Source organism: Pseudoliparis swirei, chromosome 23, assembly GCF_029220125.1.
Source record: "Pseudoliparis swirei isolate HS2019 ecotype Mariana Trench chromosome 23, NWPU_hadal_v1, whole genome shotgun sequence".
NCBI lineage: Eukaryota > Metazoa > Chordata > Actinopteri > Perciformes > Liparidae > Pseudoliparis > Pseudoliparis swirei.
The window spans coordinates 21,945,032-21,966,871 of NC_079410.1; the positions used below are offsets into that span (position 1 = coordinate 21,945,032).

The 21,840-nt window shown below is 42.5% G+C and overlaps 1 protein-coding gene across 1 annotated transcript; it reads left to right on the forward strand.

Annotated features, from left to right (window-relative positions):
- Nucleotides 1-504: 504 nt before the first annotated feature.
- Nucleotides 505-14,746, forward strand: eve1 (even-skipped-like1). The gene is made up of 3 exons (XM_056407028.1): nucleotides 505-517; nucleotides 8,169-8,422; nucleotides 14,264-14,746. The coding sequence occupies exons 1-3, from the start codon at nucleotides 505-507 to the stop codon at nucleotides 14,744-14,746; spliced, it is 750 nt and encodes a 249-aa protein (XP_056263003.1).
- The last annotated feature ends 7,094 nt before the right edge of the window (nucleotides 14,747-21,840 follow it).

Below are 21,840 nucleotides of genomic sequence, written 5' to 3' on the forward strand. Positions count from 1 at the left end.
AAAAATGCTGCTATGTGGTGAGCGGGGTCGTCCTCCAATTAGAGGAGAGCTGTGTTTACAGTGTATGAATGTTAGCGCCTCCTGATGGACATGTGGACCGTAGCTCCTCCCACCAGTGTGGGAACATTGGCTCCTCCCACCAGTGTGTGAATGTTAGCTGCTCCTGATGGACAGGTGGACGTTAGCTCCTCCCACCAGCGTGTGAACGGGTGATGTCATGGAGTGTTAAAGCAACATCGCTCATGTTTTTCTTTCACTTTCAATCTCAGGTTTGGGCGTGTAGGTCACACGGTGATGACTGTGACGTCTCCATGGCAACTAGAGCAAACTCCCACTGAGGAACACAATGAAATGTGTCTGTAAATATAAAAGCATCTGAAAAAGCCGGTGATGGTAGAAATGTTCTGCCGTATTTTAGAGTATTTACCAAATTTTTAAAAAAAAATTCCAACGTGGGCTCCACACGAAGAATATTCTCTCTCACGTTGCTTGAGTTGCTCCACGATGACGGACAAAGGTAACACATGTGTGTGTGTGTGTGTGTGTGTGTGTGTGTGTGTGTGTGTGTGTTGCTCCACTCTTCATTATTACTGCGGCTCATTAAACGACCCGAAGCCGGGGAGCAATCAGGTCGTGAAACTCAAGAAATTGAAGCTCGGCTGGTTTTTGTCTCTTGAGACCGATCCGTGACGTTCTGAGGGTTTGATGGACACACTGCTGCCCCCCCCCCCCCCCCTCCTTACACAATGCTCAAGCTATTATCGAGCTATTAAAGAATGTTTAATTTAGTCTCCATCAGAACCTGAGGATGAGGTAATGATGCGGGCCTCATGACAATAATAATGATGACTGGAGTGATATTATACTCGAGTGGTGCAGATTCCAAATGTTGGGGAACAAAATGTGCATTTAATTAACATCTTATAGGGCTGGCTGAAGATTAAAGAATTACGATGCCAGTAAACCGAAAAGTGACTCCGATACCAACAGTCAGGCTCATGAAATAATAATGAAACTACATCTTTTAGTTTGTTAGGAGGGAGGTGGTCTGGACTCAGAAGGAGTGACGTAGAAATATACAGACGTCTCTATAGAGGCAGCGACCCGTCAATCACTGGAGAACAAGACCTCAACTAGACTGAGGCGAAAACTCAAGTTTACAATGTTTACTGAGGGAATACATCAAGAGAAGTAGAGTCGTTATATAGACTTCTATACAACCAGAGGAGTCACCCCTGGTGGTCAGGAGAGAGAATGCAGCTTTAACACATGAAGCATAGACTTCTATACAACCAGAGGAGTCGCCCCCTGGTGGTCAGGAGAGAGAATGCAGCTTCAACACATGAAGCATAGACTTCTATACAATCAGAGGAGTCTCCCCCTGGTGGTCAGGAGAGAGAATGCAGCTTCAACACATGACGCATAGACTTCTATACAACCAGAGGAGTCGCCCCCTGGTGGTCAGGAGAGAGAATGCAAGTTTCAAGGAGGATTTCTCGATCTCTTCCCAAATTCTAACTAAGCGGGGCTTTCAGGACCATGATCTCTATACCAGGGGCCAAATACCCCCCCCCCCTCTCCACAATGCCTGTGGGGTGTCGCAGTCTGATCTGGGTTGCGTGTGGTTTAAGACCTCCAGCTGTGAGCTGACGAGCTTCTAGTCGCTGTCTAAAGGGTCCAAAAATGAAATAACGTAAAACATGCTCCATGTAATCGACCGTATGAAGTTGTGTTTACTCCAGTATTTGTTCTTTCAGCGGATCCTCAGATGGTCACATGACTCCTCCTTCACTCAGAGAGAGGAAACTACTGTGATGGTGAGAATGAAGACTTTTACCCAGCATGCATTGGGGCCTGTGTCCTTGAACCTGACCTCTATGAGCATTTCACAACAGAGCGGCTGTGTGTGTGTGTGTGTGTGTGTGTGTGTGTGTGTGTGTGTGTGTGTGTGTGTGTGTGTGTGTGTGTGTGTGTGTGTGTGTGTGATGTTCTGTTCCCTCGGCGGCCAATAGGAGGGAGCCTTGTACCTCGGTCTGCAGGTGATCTTCCTCACACACTAAGACGTCCATAAGATCTCAGATCTACATTGTTGATGAGAGCGTTCCAACACGTTCTCTCCCTCATACGTCCAGCATGTGGCACCACACGTGTGTGTATCTGGATGCATTCCAACACGCCATAAAACAACAACAACAATGTTATTAGTTGATTGTGTTAAACTTGTTAAACTGAAAGTTATTTCCCTCTTAAAACGCTTAAAACGCTTTAAACTAACGAGAAGTCCCACCAGCATGCATGCATGGCTGTAATTAGTGGTAATAATAATAATCAAGTAAATGTTATATAGAGCCCAGAATCACTTGTGCCTCACTACGACTCTTGTTTTCTAATATCAAACACTATATAAATAAATGAAGGCCACATGTAGAGGGGACAGAAATAGCTGTAAAGTTAAAACATTGAGGAACACAAAGACAATGAGAGATGGAAAGGTTATGAACGTAAACAATGAGGACGCAGGATGCAATTGACTAATATATATATATATATATAAATATACATTTAAATTGACGACGAATAAATGGATGACGGAATAAGACGAGTTGGCATTTAAAAGCCTTCAAAGGAAGCGGGCATCATCAATACCTTATGGTTGTATAGAAGTCTATGCTTCATGTGTTAAAGCTGCATTCTCTCTCCTGACCACCAGGGGGCGACTCCTCTGGTTGTATAGAAGTCTACGCTTCATGTGTTAAAGCTGCATTCTCTCTCCTGACCACCAGGGGGCGACTCCTCTGGTTGTATAGAAGTCTATGCTTGATGTCTATGCTTGATGTGTTAAAAGTTCTCTCTCCTGACCACCAGGGGGCGACTCCTCTGGTTGTATAGAAGTCTATGCTTGATGTGTTAAAGCTGCGTTCTCTCTCCTGACCACCAGGGGGCGACTCCTCTGGTTGTATATAAGTCTATGCTTGATGTGTTAAAGCTGCGTTCTCCCTCCTGATCACCAGGGGGCGACTCCTCTGGTTGTATAGAAGTCTATGCTTGATGTGTTAAAGCTGCGTTCTCTCTCCTGACCACCAGGGGGTGACTCCTCTGGTTGTATAGAAGTCTATGCTTCATGTGTTAAGGCTGCATTCTCTCTCCTGACCACCAGGGGGCGACACCTCTGGTTGTATAGAAGTCTATGCTTCATGTGTTAAAGCTGCATTCTCTCTCCTGACCACCAGGGGGCGACTCCTCTGGTTGTATAGAAGTCTATGCTTGATGTGTTAAAGCTGCGTTCTCTCTCCTGAGCTGGGTCTGGTCCAGAGGGGGAGATGAAGGACACTCAACAGCCAGATGTGTTACAGATACAACAGTTAGACCTCATTAGACATAAACTGGGAGACCGCCAACAATGGAAACCAACGAGGGTCCAATGGATATTGGATGGATTGTTCTGGGTGACGTGTCTCATCAGGACCTCGTCGCTAGGGGTGATCTTGTCTCCTGTGGTCCGGTCATCAGGGACCATCACCACCGGTTACATCGCTAGTGGCTGCTAACACATAATGTGAATATTTTAACATGTTAAACTCTTTCTTACAGTCAGGAAAGGCCTTCAAGAAGAGCGCAACTCAAATTGTGTGTACATAAAGTTTGCCAAACTAACTTTTGTAATGTCTTATATTTCATATTATCATATTTCCAATAATGAATGCTCTGCCTCGTACTAGTGGAGGTAAAAAGCACGCGACTCATATGCCTCTTTAGAAGTTCACACTAAGTCTAATACATCTGACCGCATCACATTCAGCTGCTTTCAGCTGCTAGACTGGATTTCAAAAGACTCGAAAATATAATATATTTAAATTTCATCTGATATCAACACGATGTCGGATCAAACCAACTTTCACAGGTTGGATTTCGATGGTTTTCTTTGGGTTTTGCAGAACCAGGTGAACATATATACCGGCTGCAGGGCGTCTGCAGGAGCCATTTTGTTTGTTTTAGTTTGGTTGGACCTCCCACCACTAGGGGGCGCAGGGCCACTGCCCATGACGGCAGAGGCCAATGTAATCGGGAGGAGCTCCAGGGTCAGGTGTTGCTCGACTGGCAGGAGCACAGGCGACAATGTCATTTCGATTTCTAGAATTTGGGTGGGGGGTTAGGGTTTTTTAGTTTTTTTTCTATGAGGAACATCATTTTTGGTTGGTTTTGGAAGCCGTACAACTTTATAATTAAATAACCTTTCACAAAGCAACTGTTACTGGACATAGCATGTGTTGTACACGTCAAAACGAAACCTCCAAGCAACCACAGGGACCTTTTTTGATAAGTAACAGGGTCACGACAACGTCCTCCACACACAAAGAAAACAATATTCAAAACACGTGAAACACATTTTCATGTTGATCCAATATTTAGTTTCAGAGAGAGAGAGAGAGAGCAGCTACTGTTGGTCTAGAGCAGGGGAGTCAAACTCATGTTCACCGTGGGCCAAATGAGCATCATGGCCGCCCTCTTAAAGGGCCAGAAACACTTTATAAACTCCTCGAACATATTGTTAAATAACTCTCTTTGCATTTGATTATTGTTTATTTGAGTGTAGAAATGTTGTACATAAGAAAATGTATCCAATATTACAACATGAATCCATTTAATCTAAAATTTAAAAAAAATAAAAGCACAGGATATTTTTCTTCAATTTCTTCAAGAAAAGTCGATCACGTGTCTTTAAAGTCGCCAGGGGCCACGTGAAGCGCTACGGCAGCTTTTCTTTTCTTTGTTGTGGAGTCGCTTCACGAGGACGACGCTCGTGGCTCACAGTGAAATATGTCAACAGATATTATGGGAGATTGTCTTATTGACTATTTTGTCCTTTAGTGGAATATTTGGACACAGACTGTGTGGTTTGGTCTTCAGGTTCCCCAGAAGAGGAATTTTGAATTATTTCGATATCATTAAAATAGTTTTTATTCTTTTTTTTATGACCAAATACCTTTGAGATCCCCAAGCCTCAGCTGGAGTTTGACTGATTAGCATACGTTAGCGTGCTAACACGCTAACGACACAGTGGACATGTAAAACATGTGAATGTGCATAACAATTTGATCCTTGTAGCGTTTAGCTCAAGCAGAGCCAACACCCCCCCCCCCCTCTTCTTGATTAGTCTGTCTTGTTATATTTGTAATGAATACTTAATTACTTCACTGCCCCATTAAGGCCTCAGCTGTCGGAGCCGCTTTACATACAATGGAGTCACCTCTTCTTATCTGTGATTGGTGTTAACAGGAGTTATTCCTCCAGGATAAGTCGATCTGGAACTGTGTGGAGTTGCATGATATTTTTCTCCATTAGAGGTCATAACCTTTCTGGTGAAGGTCACACACACACACACACACACTGTGCAGTTACCATATTCAGTGACGTGTTGTCAAACTAAAAGAATTTAGTCTTGTTCCTGCACATGGAAAACATGAAATATAGTAATGTCCCCTTTAAAAGGCTGAGTTTAGTTGGTGATAGATGATGCAATACGTGTCTAATGTTGTAATTAAATCAAAAAATTAAAGAACAATATGACTTCTGGTTATCATTTCTACATATAGAACAGGACTCGGAGCTAGAGGAAGTGACGTCAGTGACTCTGAACGTAATCCGTTTGTGTGTGTTGTTTTTAATGATGAAAATGTGGACGTGCGCGTGAGGCGTCTGTCTGTCTCCGGTCCTCTTTCTCATCATCTGGCCGCTGGATTAACAATCAACGCCGATTATAGCCATAATAAAGTCATAAACACAGGCTCAAGGGTCCGCCGGCAGCCACTTAAAGGATCTGATGCCTGAAGCTCAATTAATCTACACCGGCACAACATGGGTATTATTTAAATATCAAAACAAATAATATTACTTCAGACTATAGGAAATAAAACGGTGTATTAAAAAAGATATGTCGCATTTCAGAATAAGAATACGGAGTTAATGTAAATGATATCCCAGACTATTTCATATTATAATAATAATATTAATATTAATAATAATAATAATTATTATTATTATTATTATTATTATTATTATTAGAACGACATTATTCTTCATAAGATACTGTACCGTCAAAAAAAAGGAAGGTACGAGTTTAAAGGTTGATGGACTTCGGAATTAAGAGAAGACGTCAGGCACGAAATGTAAGAACCTGAAATGAATCAATTGGTGATATTTGTTCGTTAATTATATTTCCTTATGGATTCTTCAAAATGTCTGCAGCGATTTAACAAAAAAAATAATTATACGGACTTTTTTTTCTGGATTTTTTTTTTCTCAGACTAATAAATCCAGAAACGTCATCTTGAAGATAATTATCATAACTTTATAGTTTCCTTCCTGTCTTTTATCTGAGGAGTCTTTACAAAGAGGTTTCTTAAAAAGATATCAAGCATAACCTGATTTTTATTAAAACATTAATATTTTTTACAGCTGTTGGCCGTATTTTATGATTTTTAGAGTGATCCGGTCTCTGAAAACCTTTGACAGAAATAAAACAAAAAGTTAAAACCTTCTTTCTCCAATGTTCAAATTTATGTTATATGGAAAAAGTATATTTGCAAATGCGGGTTCACCCTTAAGGTGAGTCATAATATTCGTCATATTACATCATTTATAAACGGTCAAATACAAAATAACAGGACTCCTGAGGGGGGAAATCATTTTTTAAACATCTGACAGACTTTTTAAATATGATATTCTAGGTTAGCCAGCGGAATCAGAAGAGTCTCATTCATAACTCTTCTCCTCCTCTCGACCCGCTTCCAGCTCCGCGAACTTCAAACGGGGGACAACAATGCGTCTGGCCGCGTCTCAGCCTGCGCGTCTTTAATTCTCCATAACAAAAAGTACAAAGGCCGAGTCGAGACCAAAGGCTTCATCCCTAAACACCTCTAACACCTCTTCGGGCCGCGGCGCCAGCGCTGGGCCGGCGCGCGCGCACGGCGGCCCCGTCTGGGAGCGCCTGTGACAGTGGGGCAGAGGAGCGAGAGCAGGGGGGGGGGGCAGACAGTGGAAGGAGGGAGGAGGAGGTGGAGGAGGGACACAAACACCTCACCTTCCCCCCCCCCCCCCCCCCCCGGCCGACTGTCTGGACCAACCTGGATGGAGATAAGTTTGAGCCGGACGGCAGCAGCTTCTCCATCGGCGCCGCGGAGCCGGATCAGAACCTGGACCTGAAGAACCAGCTCGGAGGAGAACCTCAACCTGGAGAACCAGCGCGGAGGAGAACCTCAGTCTGAAGAACCAGCTCGAAGGAGAACCTCAGTCTGAAGAACCAGCGCGGAGGAGAACCTCAACCTGAAGAACCAGCTCGGAGGAGAACCTCAGTCTGAAGAACCAGCTCGGAGGAGAACCTCAGTCTGAAGAACCAGCTCGGAGGAGAACCTCACATCAGGAGGGATTCTATTTGTTGCGTTGTGCCTGATGCGTAAGTATCAGCGCGCGCGCGTGTGACCTCCGTATTGTTTGGGGTCCTCAGACCTCACGGCTCACTTGTCGGCTTCATGTGTTCAAAGTTATGATCATAGCAACCACAACGTTCCTCTAAATACTTCCTTCTTCCCTTAAGAGCTTTTAAAAACCCAATAACACGAGTTGACAACTCTTCCCTTATCCGTGTGACACACTGGGCATACATGACGTCATTGTTGACACACTAAATGTGTTCTTCTGTTTCCCTGAAACTTGTCAGCGGCCTCTGAACGGCCATAAAACATATCGCTGAACTTTGGGAGGATTATTATACTACATGTGTAACAAGTGTCAACACCACACACACACACACACACACACACACACACACACACACACACACACACACACACACACACACACACACACACACACACACACACACACACATGGCGTTATGGAAATCTATTATCATTTACAGCTGGAGTCTGATACCCGAACAGAAGCAGCTTGACATTTACTGAAACATTAAAATGTCAAAATGAGTAGAAGTGATGTAACTTTATGTAAAGTGTTATAACGAGTGTGTTAAAGAACAATGTGATAACAATTCTCTTACACTGTGGTTATAATGCAGTGTCACTTAATTAAAGCTTATGTTTAGCATTAATAACGCTAATATATATTTATATTTCTGCCCCGTCTGAAATCGTCTCGTTGCGTCATTCCAGTGGCGGAGGGCAGACGGACCCCCGTGGTGGCGGCGGCGCACGTGGCGCGCGGCCCGCCGGCGGCCGCAGAGCAGCAGCGGACGGAGCCGTGCCCGCGCGGCGCGCTGCTCGACCACAGCCGGCGGCACCGGACCGCGTTCACGCGCGAGCAGCTGACCCGGCTGGAGCAGGAGTACGGCAAGGAGAGCTACGTGTCCCGGCCGCGGCGCTGCGAGCTGGCCACGGCCCTCAGCTTACCGGAGACCACCATCAAGGTATGCGGTCCACCCTGGACCTGGACAACTAGTCCGAGGCTCCACCACACAGAGACCACCATCAAGGTATGTGGTCCACCCTGGACCTGAACCACTAGTCTGAGCCTCCACCACACAGAGACCACCCAGAGGACCATGGCCACATTTAATATCAGTAGTAATAATAGTGCTGGGGCCAATAGGGGCCCAGCAGCTCATTATTGCCACAAGCCTCCCCCCCCCTTCCCCCTCATGCACACTCCTTGAATGCATCCACTAAATAGGCTCTTTGATAATGACATTGCATTGACTTCCTCATTCTGATGACTGAATTAAATTATAATAGTCAAATCAACCAAAATCGTCCATTACCTCTTTCTTGAAGGAGACTTGTCCCCTTAGTTTGAAAGTGTAGTTTGAAGGTGTAGTTTGAATGTGTAGTTTAAAGGTGTAGTTTGAAGGTGTTGTTTAAAGGTGTAGTTTAAATGTGTAGTTTGAATGTGTAGTTTAAAGGTCTAGTTTGAAGGTGTAGTTTGAATGTGACGTTTAAATGTGCAGTTTGAATGTGTAGTTTGAAGGTGTCGTTTAAAGATGTAGTTTGAATGGGACGTTTAAAGGTGTAGTTTGAAAGTGTAGTTTAAAGGTGTATTCCGAATGTGTAGTTTAAAGGTGTAGTTTGAAGTTGGAGTTTGAATGTGTAGTATAAAGGTGTAGTTTGAAGGTATAGTTTGGAGGTGTAGTTTAAAGGTGTCGTTTGAAGGTGTAGTTTGAAAGTGTAGTTTGAAGGTGTAGTCTGAATGTGTAGTTTAACGGTGTAGTTTTCATGTGTAACTTAAAGGTGTAGTTTGAAGGTGTCGTTTGAAGGTGTAGTTTGAATGTGTTGTTTAAAGGTGTAGTTTAAAGATGTAGTTTTAATGTGTACGTTAAAGGTGTAGTTTGAATGTGAAGTTTAAAGGTGTAGTTTGAAGGTGTAGTTTGAATGTGTCATTTAAAGGTGTAATTTGAAGATGTAGTTTGAATGTGTACGTTAAAGGTGTAGTTTGAATGTGAAGTTTAAAGGTGTAGTTTGAAGGTGTAGTTTGAATGTGTAGTTTAAAGGTGTAGTTTGAAGGTGTAGTTTTACTGTGAAGTTTTAATGTGTAGTTTGAAGGTGTAATTTGAAGATGTAGTTTTAATGTGTACGTTAAAGGTGTAGTTTGAATGTGAAGTTTAAAGGTGTTGTTTGAAAGTGGAGTTTGAATGTGTAGTTTAAAGGTGTAGTTTGAATGTGTAGTTTAAAGGTGTACTTGGAAGGTGTCATTTAAAGGTGTAGTTTAAAGGGGTGGCTGTAGCTCAGTGGGGTAAGGGGGTCGTCCTGCAACCCCAAGGTTGTCGGTTCGATCCCGGCTCTCCCCATTAGTTGTTGCAAGTCAAAGTGTCCTTGAGCAAGGCATTGAACCCCCAGTTGCTTCAAGGGCACATCACTGCAGCCCACTGCTCCTTAATAACTAAGGATGGGTTAAATGCAGAGAACTAATTTCCCTTTGGGGATTAATAAAAGTATATATCATCTATCATCTAAAGGTGTAGTTTGAATGTGAAGTTTGAAGGTGTAATTTGAAGGTAAAGTTTAAATGTGTAGTTTGAATTTCTAGTTTGAAGGTGTAGTTTAAAGATGTACTTTGAATGTGTAGTTTAAAGGTGTCGTTTGAATGTGTGGTTTAAGGGTGTAGTTTGAATGTGTAGTTTAAAGGTGTAGTTTGACTGTGAAGTTTAAAGGTGTTGTTTGAAGGTACAGTTTAAAGGAGTAGTTTGAATGTGAAGTTTAAAGGTCTAGTTTGAAGGTGTAGTTTGAAAGGTGTAGTTTGAATGTTAAGTTTAAAGGTCTAGTTTGAAGGTGTAGTTTGAATGTGGAGTTTGAAGGTGTAGTTTAAAGGTGTAGTTTGAATGTGACGTTTAAAGGTGTAGTGTGAAGTTGTAGTTTGAATGTGTAGTATAAAGTTGTAGTTTGAAGGTATAGTTTAAAGGAGTAGTTTGAATGTGAAGTTTAAAGGTGTAGTTTTAATGTGTAGTTTAAAGGTGTAGTTTGACTGTGAAGTTTAAAGGTCTAGTTTGAAGGTATAGTTTAAAGGAGTAGTTTGAATGTGAAGTTTAAAGGTGTAGTTTGAATGTGAAGTTTAAAGGTCTAGTTTGAATGTGTAGTTTGAAGGTGTAGTTTAAAGGTCTAGTTTGAAGGTGTAGTTTGAAGGTGTAGTTTGTAGGTGTAGTTTGAAGGTGCAGTTTGAATGTGAAGTTTAAAGGTGTAGTTTAAAGGTGTATTTTAAATGTGTACTTTGAATGTGTAGTTTGAAGGTTTAGTTTGAAGGTGTAGTTTGAATGTGTGGTTTGAAGCTGTAGTTTGAAAGTGTAGGTTGAAGCTGTAGTTTGAATGTGCAGTTTAAAGGTGTAGTTTGAAGATGGAGTTTGAAGTTGTAGTTTGAAGGTTAAGTTTGGATCGTTGGACGGAGGTCTAGCTAGTTGCGTCCAAGTATTCACGCTAACCCGCGAGCTAATCTCCAGCTCAGCGCCTTCACGACGCGATGGCGTCCTCCGCCTGCCGGCTTCATGAAACCAAGAAGGTGGAGCGACCAAGAAGGTTGAGCGACCAAGAAGGTGGAGCGACCACTCGGCCGCCGCTCCTCGGCTCTCTGGCCCCCGAGGGCGAGGCCTCACATGTATCTCAGATTGAGCGCCGACAGGTTCAGCATGCGCCGAACATTTGACACCCACCGGCCGCTTTACGCCGATCGGGGAGGGCACCCACCTCTCCGCCGACCGCCCCCGGGTCTTTTATGAAGGAGCAGGAATGCGAGGGGCGGGGCCTCGTAAAGCGGCGCCGCCTCTCCCAGGAGGTTCTACGAGCTGGTAAAAATAGTTGAGGGCCGGGCAGCTCGCCGGCCTCGGCTTTAAAGCATGTTGCAGCACATGTATGTTGGTAACAACACGTTATACATGTCTCACCCCGTTATGTAACAAAACCTGCATTCTATAATGAACTGTAACAGCATTAAAGTGATATATATATATACATATATATATATATTAGGGCTGTCAATCGATTAAAAAAAATTAACTAATTAATCTCACATTTTGAAATTCATTAATCGCGATTAAAAGTTTTTTTTTCTTCTTTTTAAAGACAAAACTTCACACAGAGCTGTGTTTTCAAAGAGGCTCCTACCTATAAAGTGCCAGTGAGGTATTTAATATTGTGGATGATAAATTGTTTCTTCAGTGAAACACCCAGATTAGTAAAAAAAAAAGAAGTATATTGAGACCCCGTTGGTCCTGTCATCTTTAACATTAAACAACAGCAGAACCAGTGGCCTTGGTAACTGACTGACATTCAAATGTGTCACGTTCCTCTGGAGGCTGGGGGCATGTTCTCCATTTTACCAAAAAAAATTAATTCACCTTTTAAAGGCGTTTGCATGTGACACATACCCACGTGTTATACATCAAACATTACAGAACAATCTCATCTCTATACAATGAGGCTCAGTTGTCCTCGCGCCGTGTTCTCTGGTTCTCTGACTGACAGGCTACTAATGAGCCTCACCTGTGTGGTGGGAGGTCCTTGTGATTTACTGAGTGTTCATTGGTTGTTTTTTTCGCAAAATGTTGACAGACAAACGGATTGACGGTTTAGTGTGACGAGATCGTTCCGCGCCGCGTCCCCCGACACGTCGCCCCTCCGTTCCTCTGTGTATCAGAGGGGGAGACGGGAGGAAGGAGGAGCAGGAGGAAACCCGACTGATTCATCCACGAGTTTAAACTGATTTCTGCTCCTTATTTTCGCGGCGAAATAATTGTTTTAAAAACGGAAATGGTGTCAAACCGTACTGCCGCGGTTTGAAATTCAGGGGAGTGAAAAAACTTCAACGAACACCGGAAGTAAACAAAGTTGCGTTAATTGCGTTAAAATATTTGTGTGCGTTAACGCGGCCAAATTAATCGCATAGATTAACGCGTTAACGCTGACAGCCTAATATATATATGATGAATGTAATTAATTATGACGTATTGCAGTGGTTGATACAACATGTGGGGCGCACTAGCCCGAATGTTGCATCGTCATTGCGTCTTGAAAACTTTAATTCATGCCGTCCAGCATCATTTATCCCTTTTTAAAAATGGTGTAATGGTTTTTGGTGTTTATATCATTTTGATTAAGACAAAACTTTTTCCGATAACTTAAGAAACATAAAGCTCTGGGAACATTATCACGATTACAGAACGTTAACCTCGACTCTGGACGATCGTGTTTAATCTCATAGAAATCATTTCAGTAGTTTAAATTAAATGATGTACTCAGTGTTTATCGGACTCATCGGTACTCCTTACTTTATACTCAAGTGTTTTCACAGAAGGTTTTCTGACCCGTTGATTTTTCTTCACTTCCCACCATTAGTTTCCATTTTTTATTTTTTTTATATGTCAACAGCCATTGGCTGGAAGATTTGCTCCAGTTAAATACTCTGGATGGCAGAGCTGCCAACTTTTCAAAAAACCTTGGAGTGAGATTTTGTCGGGGGTGACCAAAATGTTGCTGCGCACGCAGCCACACACGTTGGTGGCTCAAATATCAGGAAATTTGAATTAATGTGGCGTTGTACCCATGTTGTACCCTGCATTCTGGCCTGGCAAAGGTCTTTTACGAGACATCTTTGCTACCGTAAATAATTTAAATGTTTTTTAATAACTCTACTCTCATTTACAAAAACATGCCTAATTCTATTGCACAAATGTCCTGTCTTTATGTTAAATTCTTTATAATACATCTTACTTGTTCAAAGTGCTGTTTGGAAATTTTTTGAGGGTCCTTTTCCTAGGCCTGTAAATAAAGTGATACATGCTATGTGGGCAGCCGTAACAAACAATGCTCTGATGTTTTGAGCATGCAGGATACCAAGAGGTTAACAAGGTGCTCTCCTGCTGCTTGTTATGACAGCTGAGTTTACATCACCACACAAAATCACACGCACAAACACAACACATTATTTCAAGATTTAAAGTTTAAGAGAGTGAGAACTTAATTGAACCACATGTCATTAACAGGGCTCTTAAGTTTTGAAGATGGGCAAGAGTGACATATCTATCCAGGATGCTTTATTTTCATTGGTTGCTGGATTAAATCTTACCCAGATAGGTTTTTTTCTGATTGGCTATTGTGTAGCCCATTTCTTTTTTTTGATTGGCTGATAAGTGGGACCTCACAGCAGAACTCCAGGGGAGCGCTTGATTCCTCCACGGTGAGGGCAGCGCGGCCAGCTCATGTTTGCGTGCTGCGGCACATTAAAACATTAAATAGCAGAGAGTTTTTTCAGCGTGAGAAATACGATGTGTGGCGGGAGTGCGTGACGTAAGACCGAAATGCGTGACTGTCACGCTCAATGCGTGACACGAGAGCCCTGCATTAACACACCGTAGTCTCTGCTCGTTGTGTCTATTTGAAAATCTTCTTCTGTTGCTGACTCCGGGACTCTTTGGGGTAAATAGGATGTCTATGCAGCGAATAGGTTTATAGATGCGCTCCTTAGTGCCATCTATCGTCGCGGAGTTTGAAAAGGAACCAACGCGCCTCGGCCCAAAATCAGAATTTCTTTTGCCGTGAGAAATTGGTTGTGTGGCGTGAGAGCGTGTGAAAACATGCAAAAGCGTGTGTCACACGGTCAAACCGTGAGAGTTGGCAGCTCTGGGATGGTAACATCGGTGATGCTCCGGCACCGTTGGCGGGTCCCAATGAGTCCAATTCTTTACCCAATACCTACCCTATGAATGATACTCCCATGAGCCTCAGCTGTGCTTAGTGCTGACGACATGACCTTTGACCCTCCTCTCCAGGTGTGGTTCCAGAACCGGAGGATGAAGGACAAACGCCAGAGACACACCTTGACGTGGCCCCACCCTCTGGTGGACCCCCTGGGGGCGCTCCTGATGGGCCACGCCTCTCCTTGCTCCGCCTTGCCGTACCCCTTCATTCCGCCCCACCTCCCGCTCCACCACCACCACCACCACTACCCGCTGGCTCTCTCTTCGCCGGCGGCAGCGGCGTCCTACGGCGGCCCCATGCGGCCCCTGGACGCGCTCCGCCTCTCCCAGTTCCACAACAGACACCACGGGGGGCTGCCTGCGACCGCGGCGGCCCTCTACCCCTCCGCCGGCCTCTTGCACCACCCCGCCTCGTGTCCGTGCCCCCTCTGCCTGCACTGGGCGCCGGAGCAGCTGCTGAAAGCCAGAGCGGAGGCCCTGAGACTGAGCCGGCCCCGGAGCCCCAAGGCCACCGTACAGCCTGGGGGTCTGGAGCGGAGGGAAGAGATGGTGTAAAAAAAAACATCACACTAAATCTAGTTTCCAAGACTCTCCAAAGCCGTCAAGCTGCTGCACCACAGCGTCGACACGGCAGCGGCGATGTAATCGTAACGCCGCGTTCACACTCGCCTGGGTTCACTTGCTTGACTGTTTGGGGCTTTTCACGTCATTCGTACCTTAGAGGGGGCGGAGCTTAAAGGGGGCGGGGTTTATCTCATTAGCTTTACTCCGTGGAAACAGTTATCATCTCCTTCATCCACCATGAAGAACTAACCACTAGTTCTGCTTCATCCTTGTTGAGGACATCACACACACGAACATGTAACGCCCTCGTGTTCGGGTTCATAACATTAATATATATATATATATATATATATATTTATACATGACATCCCCCGTAGGCTCACAGCTCGGTGACCTTCACCTCTCGTCTGAATGTCTCTTCAGCTCCACTAGAGCAGCCGTTAGATTCACCAACGGAGGAGCAGCTCGACTCTGATTGGCTGTCACAACTCGTCGCCTGGCAAATTTTTTGCCAAACTTGAAATATTTCAACTTGAGGCGAAAGAGGCCACTTTTTTTCACGCAGTGCAATTCGCCTCTTTTGCAACCACTCGCGTCTGTACCTTGATTTTGCTCATGGGATCTACTCGCGCTCAAAAATTCGCACCGCTTTTGTTGTGAACGCAGATTTAGGGTTTCACTCTCTCACACCAGGAAACACACACTCCATCCTACATCTAAAACAATGCTAGTCACATGACATCGATGGGTAACTGGAGCCAGATGTGTATCTGTAGATATGTTTAGTATCACGCTTGCGGAAAGACACAACGCCACGAGGTTTATATTGTCAGGGTTCGTACGGTCATGGATAACCTGGAAACGTCATGGAATTTTAAAATTGTCATTTCCAGGCCTGGAGAAGTCATGGAAAAAAACATAAATCATAGAAGTTTTGGAAAAGTCATGGAAATGTGTTATAATCACATGTTCATTTACGCAGAGTTTGACATAATTAATATGTTTTTTAAAGAAAGACGCTCAAAATATAAGCCGGCGTACGCTCTCAATACGCAACATTTTCTAAATTGTTCATATTTATACCGAGATTTCAGTTTGGTCATGGACATTTGGTTTAAAGTCATGGAAATCCACTGGTCAACATGTGTAAGAGCCCTGTATTGTGTATAACGTCGGTTAGATTGAGCCAACAGAGCCACTCTGTTCACGTCTTCGTAACTTTCTATAAGAGCCGATGTTCAGGAACGCCAACATAGCTTTCTCTTGGCGACTGGGCCAAAACACAACTGTCGGAAGTGGCGCCCTGTGATGCAATCAGACTCAACACTAAGCAACTGTAATGTAATGTTCCCCCCGGAACAACCAACTGAGCAGCTTCAGCTCAGACACTGAGGTTGTCCTTTCATCCCAAGAGCAGATGTTCACTCTAATTGACATCATTTGACCTCGAAAGAAGGCAACGGTGATCCAGATCGTGCACCACGGCCACTCCTTTAGAGGGTGAAACATGACACTGCAATTCTTAATAAACGTGTTCTCGTAGAAACCCGACATACAAATATGATTCTGAAAATGAGAAAAGAAGTGTTGCTCCTCTTCTCGAGCGGTCTCCTGTATTCTTGCGTATCCTCTCACCACGACTCCGACCACGTGGAAACGATCGGTGAACGTCGTCGTCGGAACGCGAAGACGTTCCTCGAGGAATGCCGGCGTTCGGCCGCGTTGCCGTCACCGTCTGACTCACCCTCACATCTGGTGGTCGGCTCTTCAGAACGATCAGCCGTGAGAGCATTTCTGCACTTTAATGGGAATCGAACCCTCAGATGCGTCACTTTTCACGGCCGCGTTAATCCGCGGCGCCGACGAGATTCAGACCAAAGAAGAAGTTAAAAAAAAAAAACGCAAAGGCACGTTTTGAAGTCGGTGTCTGTAGAAGCACAATTGCACCAAGTGAAGACTTTAATGTAGATTTTGTATCTTATATCGTACGTAATGAATGCGTATCGTATGTTTTCTCCTCAGCTGAAACACAATGACTACTGCTTTTATTTATTTGTGCTAATTAAAACTTTGAAGTAGCGTTCACTGGCATGTGGCTGTACGGCGTAGCAACGACAGGAAGTAGAAAGAATGTGTTCAATTCCTGTGAGACTGGAGGCGTTCTTTATTATTATTATTATTATTATTATTATTGACTGATATCATGCAACTCTGTGGAAATGTGGATCTTCTGTTAGATGTACTTTTGTTCTGAGGGTGAGATGAGAAGTCGGCTGAGTGCAGAACAATGTGATTATTGAGAATGTAATTGATTTGAATATACTTTACTTCGAACATTACAAAAACGTAAAAGCATGAGTCAAATAAATATGGAACCGACTAAGAATATACGACATACGTTAAGTCCAAAATGTCCAAAATGCAGTGAGAGGAAGCAACTTGCTTTTCTGTTCCTACCCCAATAAATGAATCCATCAATATTCAATCAATATCTTTAAGATTTTTGGATTTCTTCCGTCAGTTAATTCTAAAAAATATTTTAAATAACACAAATAATATGCAAAAAGTTTTAAGAGGTTTGCTTATTGCCAGGATGGAAATTATTTCTTGCTTTCTACATATTATGTGTGGTCTAAAAATCCCCAATATATCCATAAATAACTTGTCAAAGTTGAGTTAGATATACGTTGTTTACTATCCTTCTGACTTATTTCTGTAGTTTTACGAGCCAGAATGAGTGGAGTCCAGAACTGCAACGCTCCCTTTCCAACTTTGAGTAAACATCTAAGAATATTATTACATGTTGTCCAGAGCCAAGCTAGCTAGCAGTGTTTCCAGTCGTTATGCTAAGCTAGGCTAACCACGTCCTAATGCCATGCACCTCTCATCTCGCTCTCGGACTGAATGTGAATAAACATGTTCCCCTCAATGTTTCCACACTCTCTAGTTTTTGAAAATAGATAGAAAATGGAAAACTGGGAGATGTTCTGTCTCATAGGGGAAACGTCCGTCATGTCTCTCTTGCCTCTGTCTTTGCTCACTGTAAAATAATCCTGACATGTGACTGATCATAAGATTTGTTTTTTAAATAATATGTCTCTTGTTTCTATTTCAAACCGGTCGTTAATATGAACTAACTATGAAACCAAACATCACCGAGAGCCACAAAACACACACCGTCGACGTTTCAAGGACCCCGCCTTGACTTCATTTTGTGTAACTGATGTTTCTCTATCAGAAAGGTTTCATTACAAAAAGTTAATTGTCAGGATTTTCTTCAAATACTCACATTTAAAGGGTCATTACTTTCATTATTTAGCAGCTATTCTTATGTAAGAAAGTGTGGAGGCCACTGTAGACTCCAATGACCACATATTATGTCATGTTCTGGACTTGACTGGGAATAGCACAGACATCACTTTTAAATGAAGTATTGGTTATTAAAGAATCAACACAATTCAAATACGACAGCACTATCTAATATCTAATAAAAAACAATACAAGAAGTTAAAAATACAGCAATATAATTATTCATATGTCTGACATCAGATTTCTTTAATTTTGAATTGATGATATTCCCTTGTTCGTAAAATTACCACATGTGAAATAAATTCAACCAAGACATTGATATTTTATTTCCAGAGTTACTCTTATTGTATTAACATATCTATTCTTTTAAAACAGTTATTGTTAAATCCATGAAAGCGAAACATAACAAGGTAACGTAACAAGGTAACAACAAGGTAACATAACAAGGTAACATAACAAGATAACGTAACAAGGTAACGTAACAAGGTAACATAACAAGGTAACGTAACAAGGTAACGTAACAAGGTAACGTAACAAGGTAACGTAACAAGGTAACGTAACAAGGTAACGTAACAAGGTAAAGTAACAAGGTAACGTAACAAGGTAACGTAACAAGGTAACATAACAAGGTAACATAACAAGGTAACTTAACAAGGTAACGTAACAAGGTAACGTAACAAGGTAACGTAACAAGGTAACATAACAAGGTAACATAACAAGGTAACGTAACAAGGTAACGTAACAAGGTAATGTAACAAGGTAATGTAACAAGGTAACGTAATAAGGTAACGTAACAACGTAACGTAACAAGGTAACGTAACAAGGTAACATAACAAGGTAACGTAATAAGGTAACATAACAAGGTAACATAACAAGGTAACATAACAAGGTAACGTAACAAGGTAACGTAACAAGGTAACGTAACAATGTAACATAACAAGGTAACATAACAAGGTAACATAACAAGGTAACGTAATAAGGTAACAAAAGAAGGTAACATAACAAGGTAACATAACAAGGTAACATAACAAGGTAACATAACAAGGTAACAAAAGAAGGTAACGTAACAAGGTAACATAACAAGGTAACATAACAAGTAGGGCTGTGAAACGATTAAAATGTTTAATCGGGTTAATCACAGGTTTTTGTGGATTAATCATGATTAATCACATATTACCGATATTCTCGGTATATTTTGTGAGAACATAGAGATTTATGACAAAAGACGGATATATACATTTATACATTCTTCTATACAATGGTGCTGCAACTCAGCAGTTATTTAGCAGTTTTCTTCCATATGGAACATTAATACATCTTCATCCTAAACAGAATGTTTAACCCTCCTGTTACCTTTCGGGTCAATTTGACCCCATTCAATGTTTAATGTCGGTGTTCTTTGGGGTCAATTTGACCCCAGGCTGTTTTTCACTGTGTCAAACATATAAGAAATATCAACTTTCTTATTTATTTAAAGGGCTATTTAGGTAGTCAACAAACAAACATAAAGTACCTCACACTTAAACTTGGGAAGCAATATTAATTCTAATAATTTTCTGGAGGTTTTAATTGCTGGGGTCAAATTGACCCGAGGGTAAAATATGTTAGTAAATGTAAAGGTAACAGGAGGGTTAAACAGAACATTTTTCTCTTGTTTGTCAACCATTAACTCCACCATGATACAATCTAAAGGCCTCTAGTCTTCCTCTAGCAGCTGCTGAGGCAAACTGACTGTGTGGGTTTTCTTCATGAACTGGGCCGTGATGAAAGGGACGGCGGGACACCGCTGCAAAGCTGAAACCTCACCGGCCCGGACAGGTGGACAGATTGACAAGTGACTTTTTTTTTGCTCGGTCCCGATGCGCGCGCACGGAGCTCTGTGGTGCGCGAGACGGAGATCGATAAGTGTTAACGCAACGCAAGAGACAGAAATGACATGCTGCTGTGGAGATACGATCAACAACAGACGTTTAGTTTAATAAAAGAACAAAGACGTGCTATAGAGAACATGTCAGGGGGCGGGCCAATCTCTTTAATGTCATGCGATCTACCAACACTACGCCGCGATCGACTGGCAGGTCGCGATCGACGTGTTGAGACCCTGATCTACAGGAAGTAAAAGTCGTAACAAGGTTTCCGTAGGTGAACCTGCGGAAGGATCATTACCGATGAACAGACCGTCTGCATGAGAGCGGACAGAGTTCAGATTGAAGTGGTGGATTGGAAGCTCATTTTGCAAGTGACTTTTTTTTCGTCCCGACGACCAACAACAGACGGATTGGAAGCTCATTCTGCGCATGCGTTAGATGCGTTAAAAAAAAGCAACTAGTTAAACCTGTAATTGAATTAACTGAGTTAACGCGTTATTTTTCACAGCACTAATAACAAGGTAACATAACAAGGTAACAAAAGAAGGTAACATAACAAGGTAACATAACAAGGTAACATAACAAGGTAACGTAATAAGGTAACATAACAAGGTAACATAACAAGGTAACGTAACAAGGTAACGTAACAAGGTAACGTAACAAGGTAACGTAACAAGGTAACATAACAAGGTAACGTAACAAGGTAACGTAACAAGGTAACGTAACAAGGTACAACAAGGTAACGTAACAAGGTAACGTAACAAGGTAACAAAACAAGGTAACGTAACAAGGTAACGTAACAAGGTAACGTAACAAGGTAACGTAACAAGGTAACAAAACAAAGTAACGTAACCAGGACGGACTTGAGGTCAGGGTGACCTTTGACCTGTGACCACCAGATTCTCGAGTCCAGGTGAATGTTTGTACCAAAGTCAAAGGAATTCTCTCCTGACATTGTTGAGATATCGCTTCCTCAGTAATGCCAGACCATCATGTTTTATTCCTCCAGCCACAAATGAGCTCAAAAGACCCAACAAGGCGAGTGAACGCCAACTGTTGACTGAAATGAAAATGCACCTTTTAGCCATCGGTTCAGCATGTTTCACACAACGAGAATCGTAATAACTTTATTAGACTATCTTTTTTAGACCAAATCCCTCATGAGATTCCATAATCCTGCAGCTTTTCTGAGATAATTAGCTAAATGTGCTAAACTTAGACGGTAAATACAGTCATCATTGTTTGTGTTAAACATCGGCGCACTAGCATTGTCAATGTGAGTGTGCTAGCATGCTGATGTTAGCATGTAGCTCAAATTAGGAATCTCCTCATTGTGTTGATTTGTTGTGCTTATTTTTATGTTTATTTCATTGTCAGTGGTGTCTGATGTGAAAATAGTTACAATTGTATTAAAGGATGCATTACAAATAAAATCTTGTTTCTCCCGTGTGGTTTATCCTGGTTTGTTACAATGCTAAGCAAATAAAACAACACTACAGTTTTATCATAAATCAAAAAGCTTAACTGTGCTGCTCAACAACAGTGGATTGGACATATCATATTTATTTTATAGCTTACAACTCAGCCCGCAAAAACTGCACGATAACACTGATGCACATTTCAAACGACGGACCTTCAAGTTTTTACGGTGGGAAAAGTCAGAGTATAAACAAATAAGAATATGAATAATAAAACTGCGTGTTCATTGCGAGGGCTTTTACAGGGCATCACTTCTGCTTCCCGGACAAATCAATACAAGGTTTTGTGAGGCAATCCATATCCTTACGGAGAATGAATTCCCGATCGCCGTGTTGTGAATCCTGTTACCGACGATGTGGCGACGAGATGAAACGAGGCGCTTCGGCTCCGAGTCCGGGCCGGCAGTCCTCAGACACTCCGCGCTGGTTT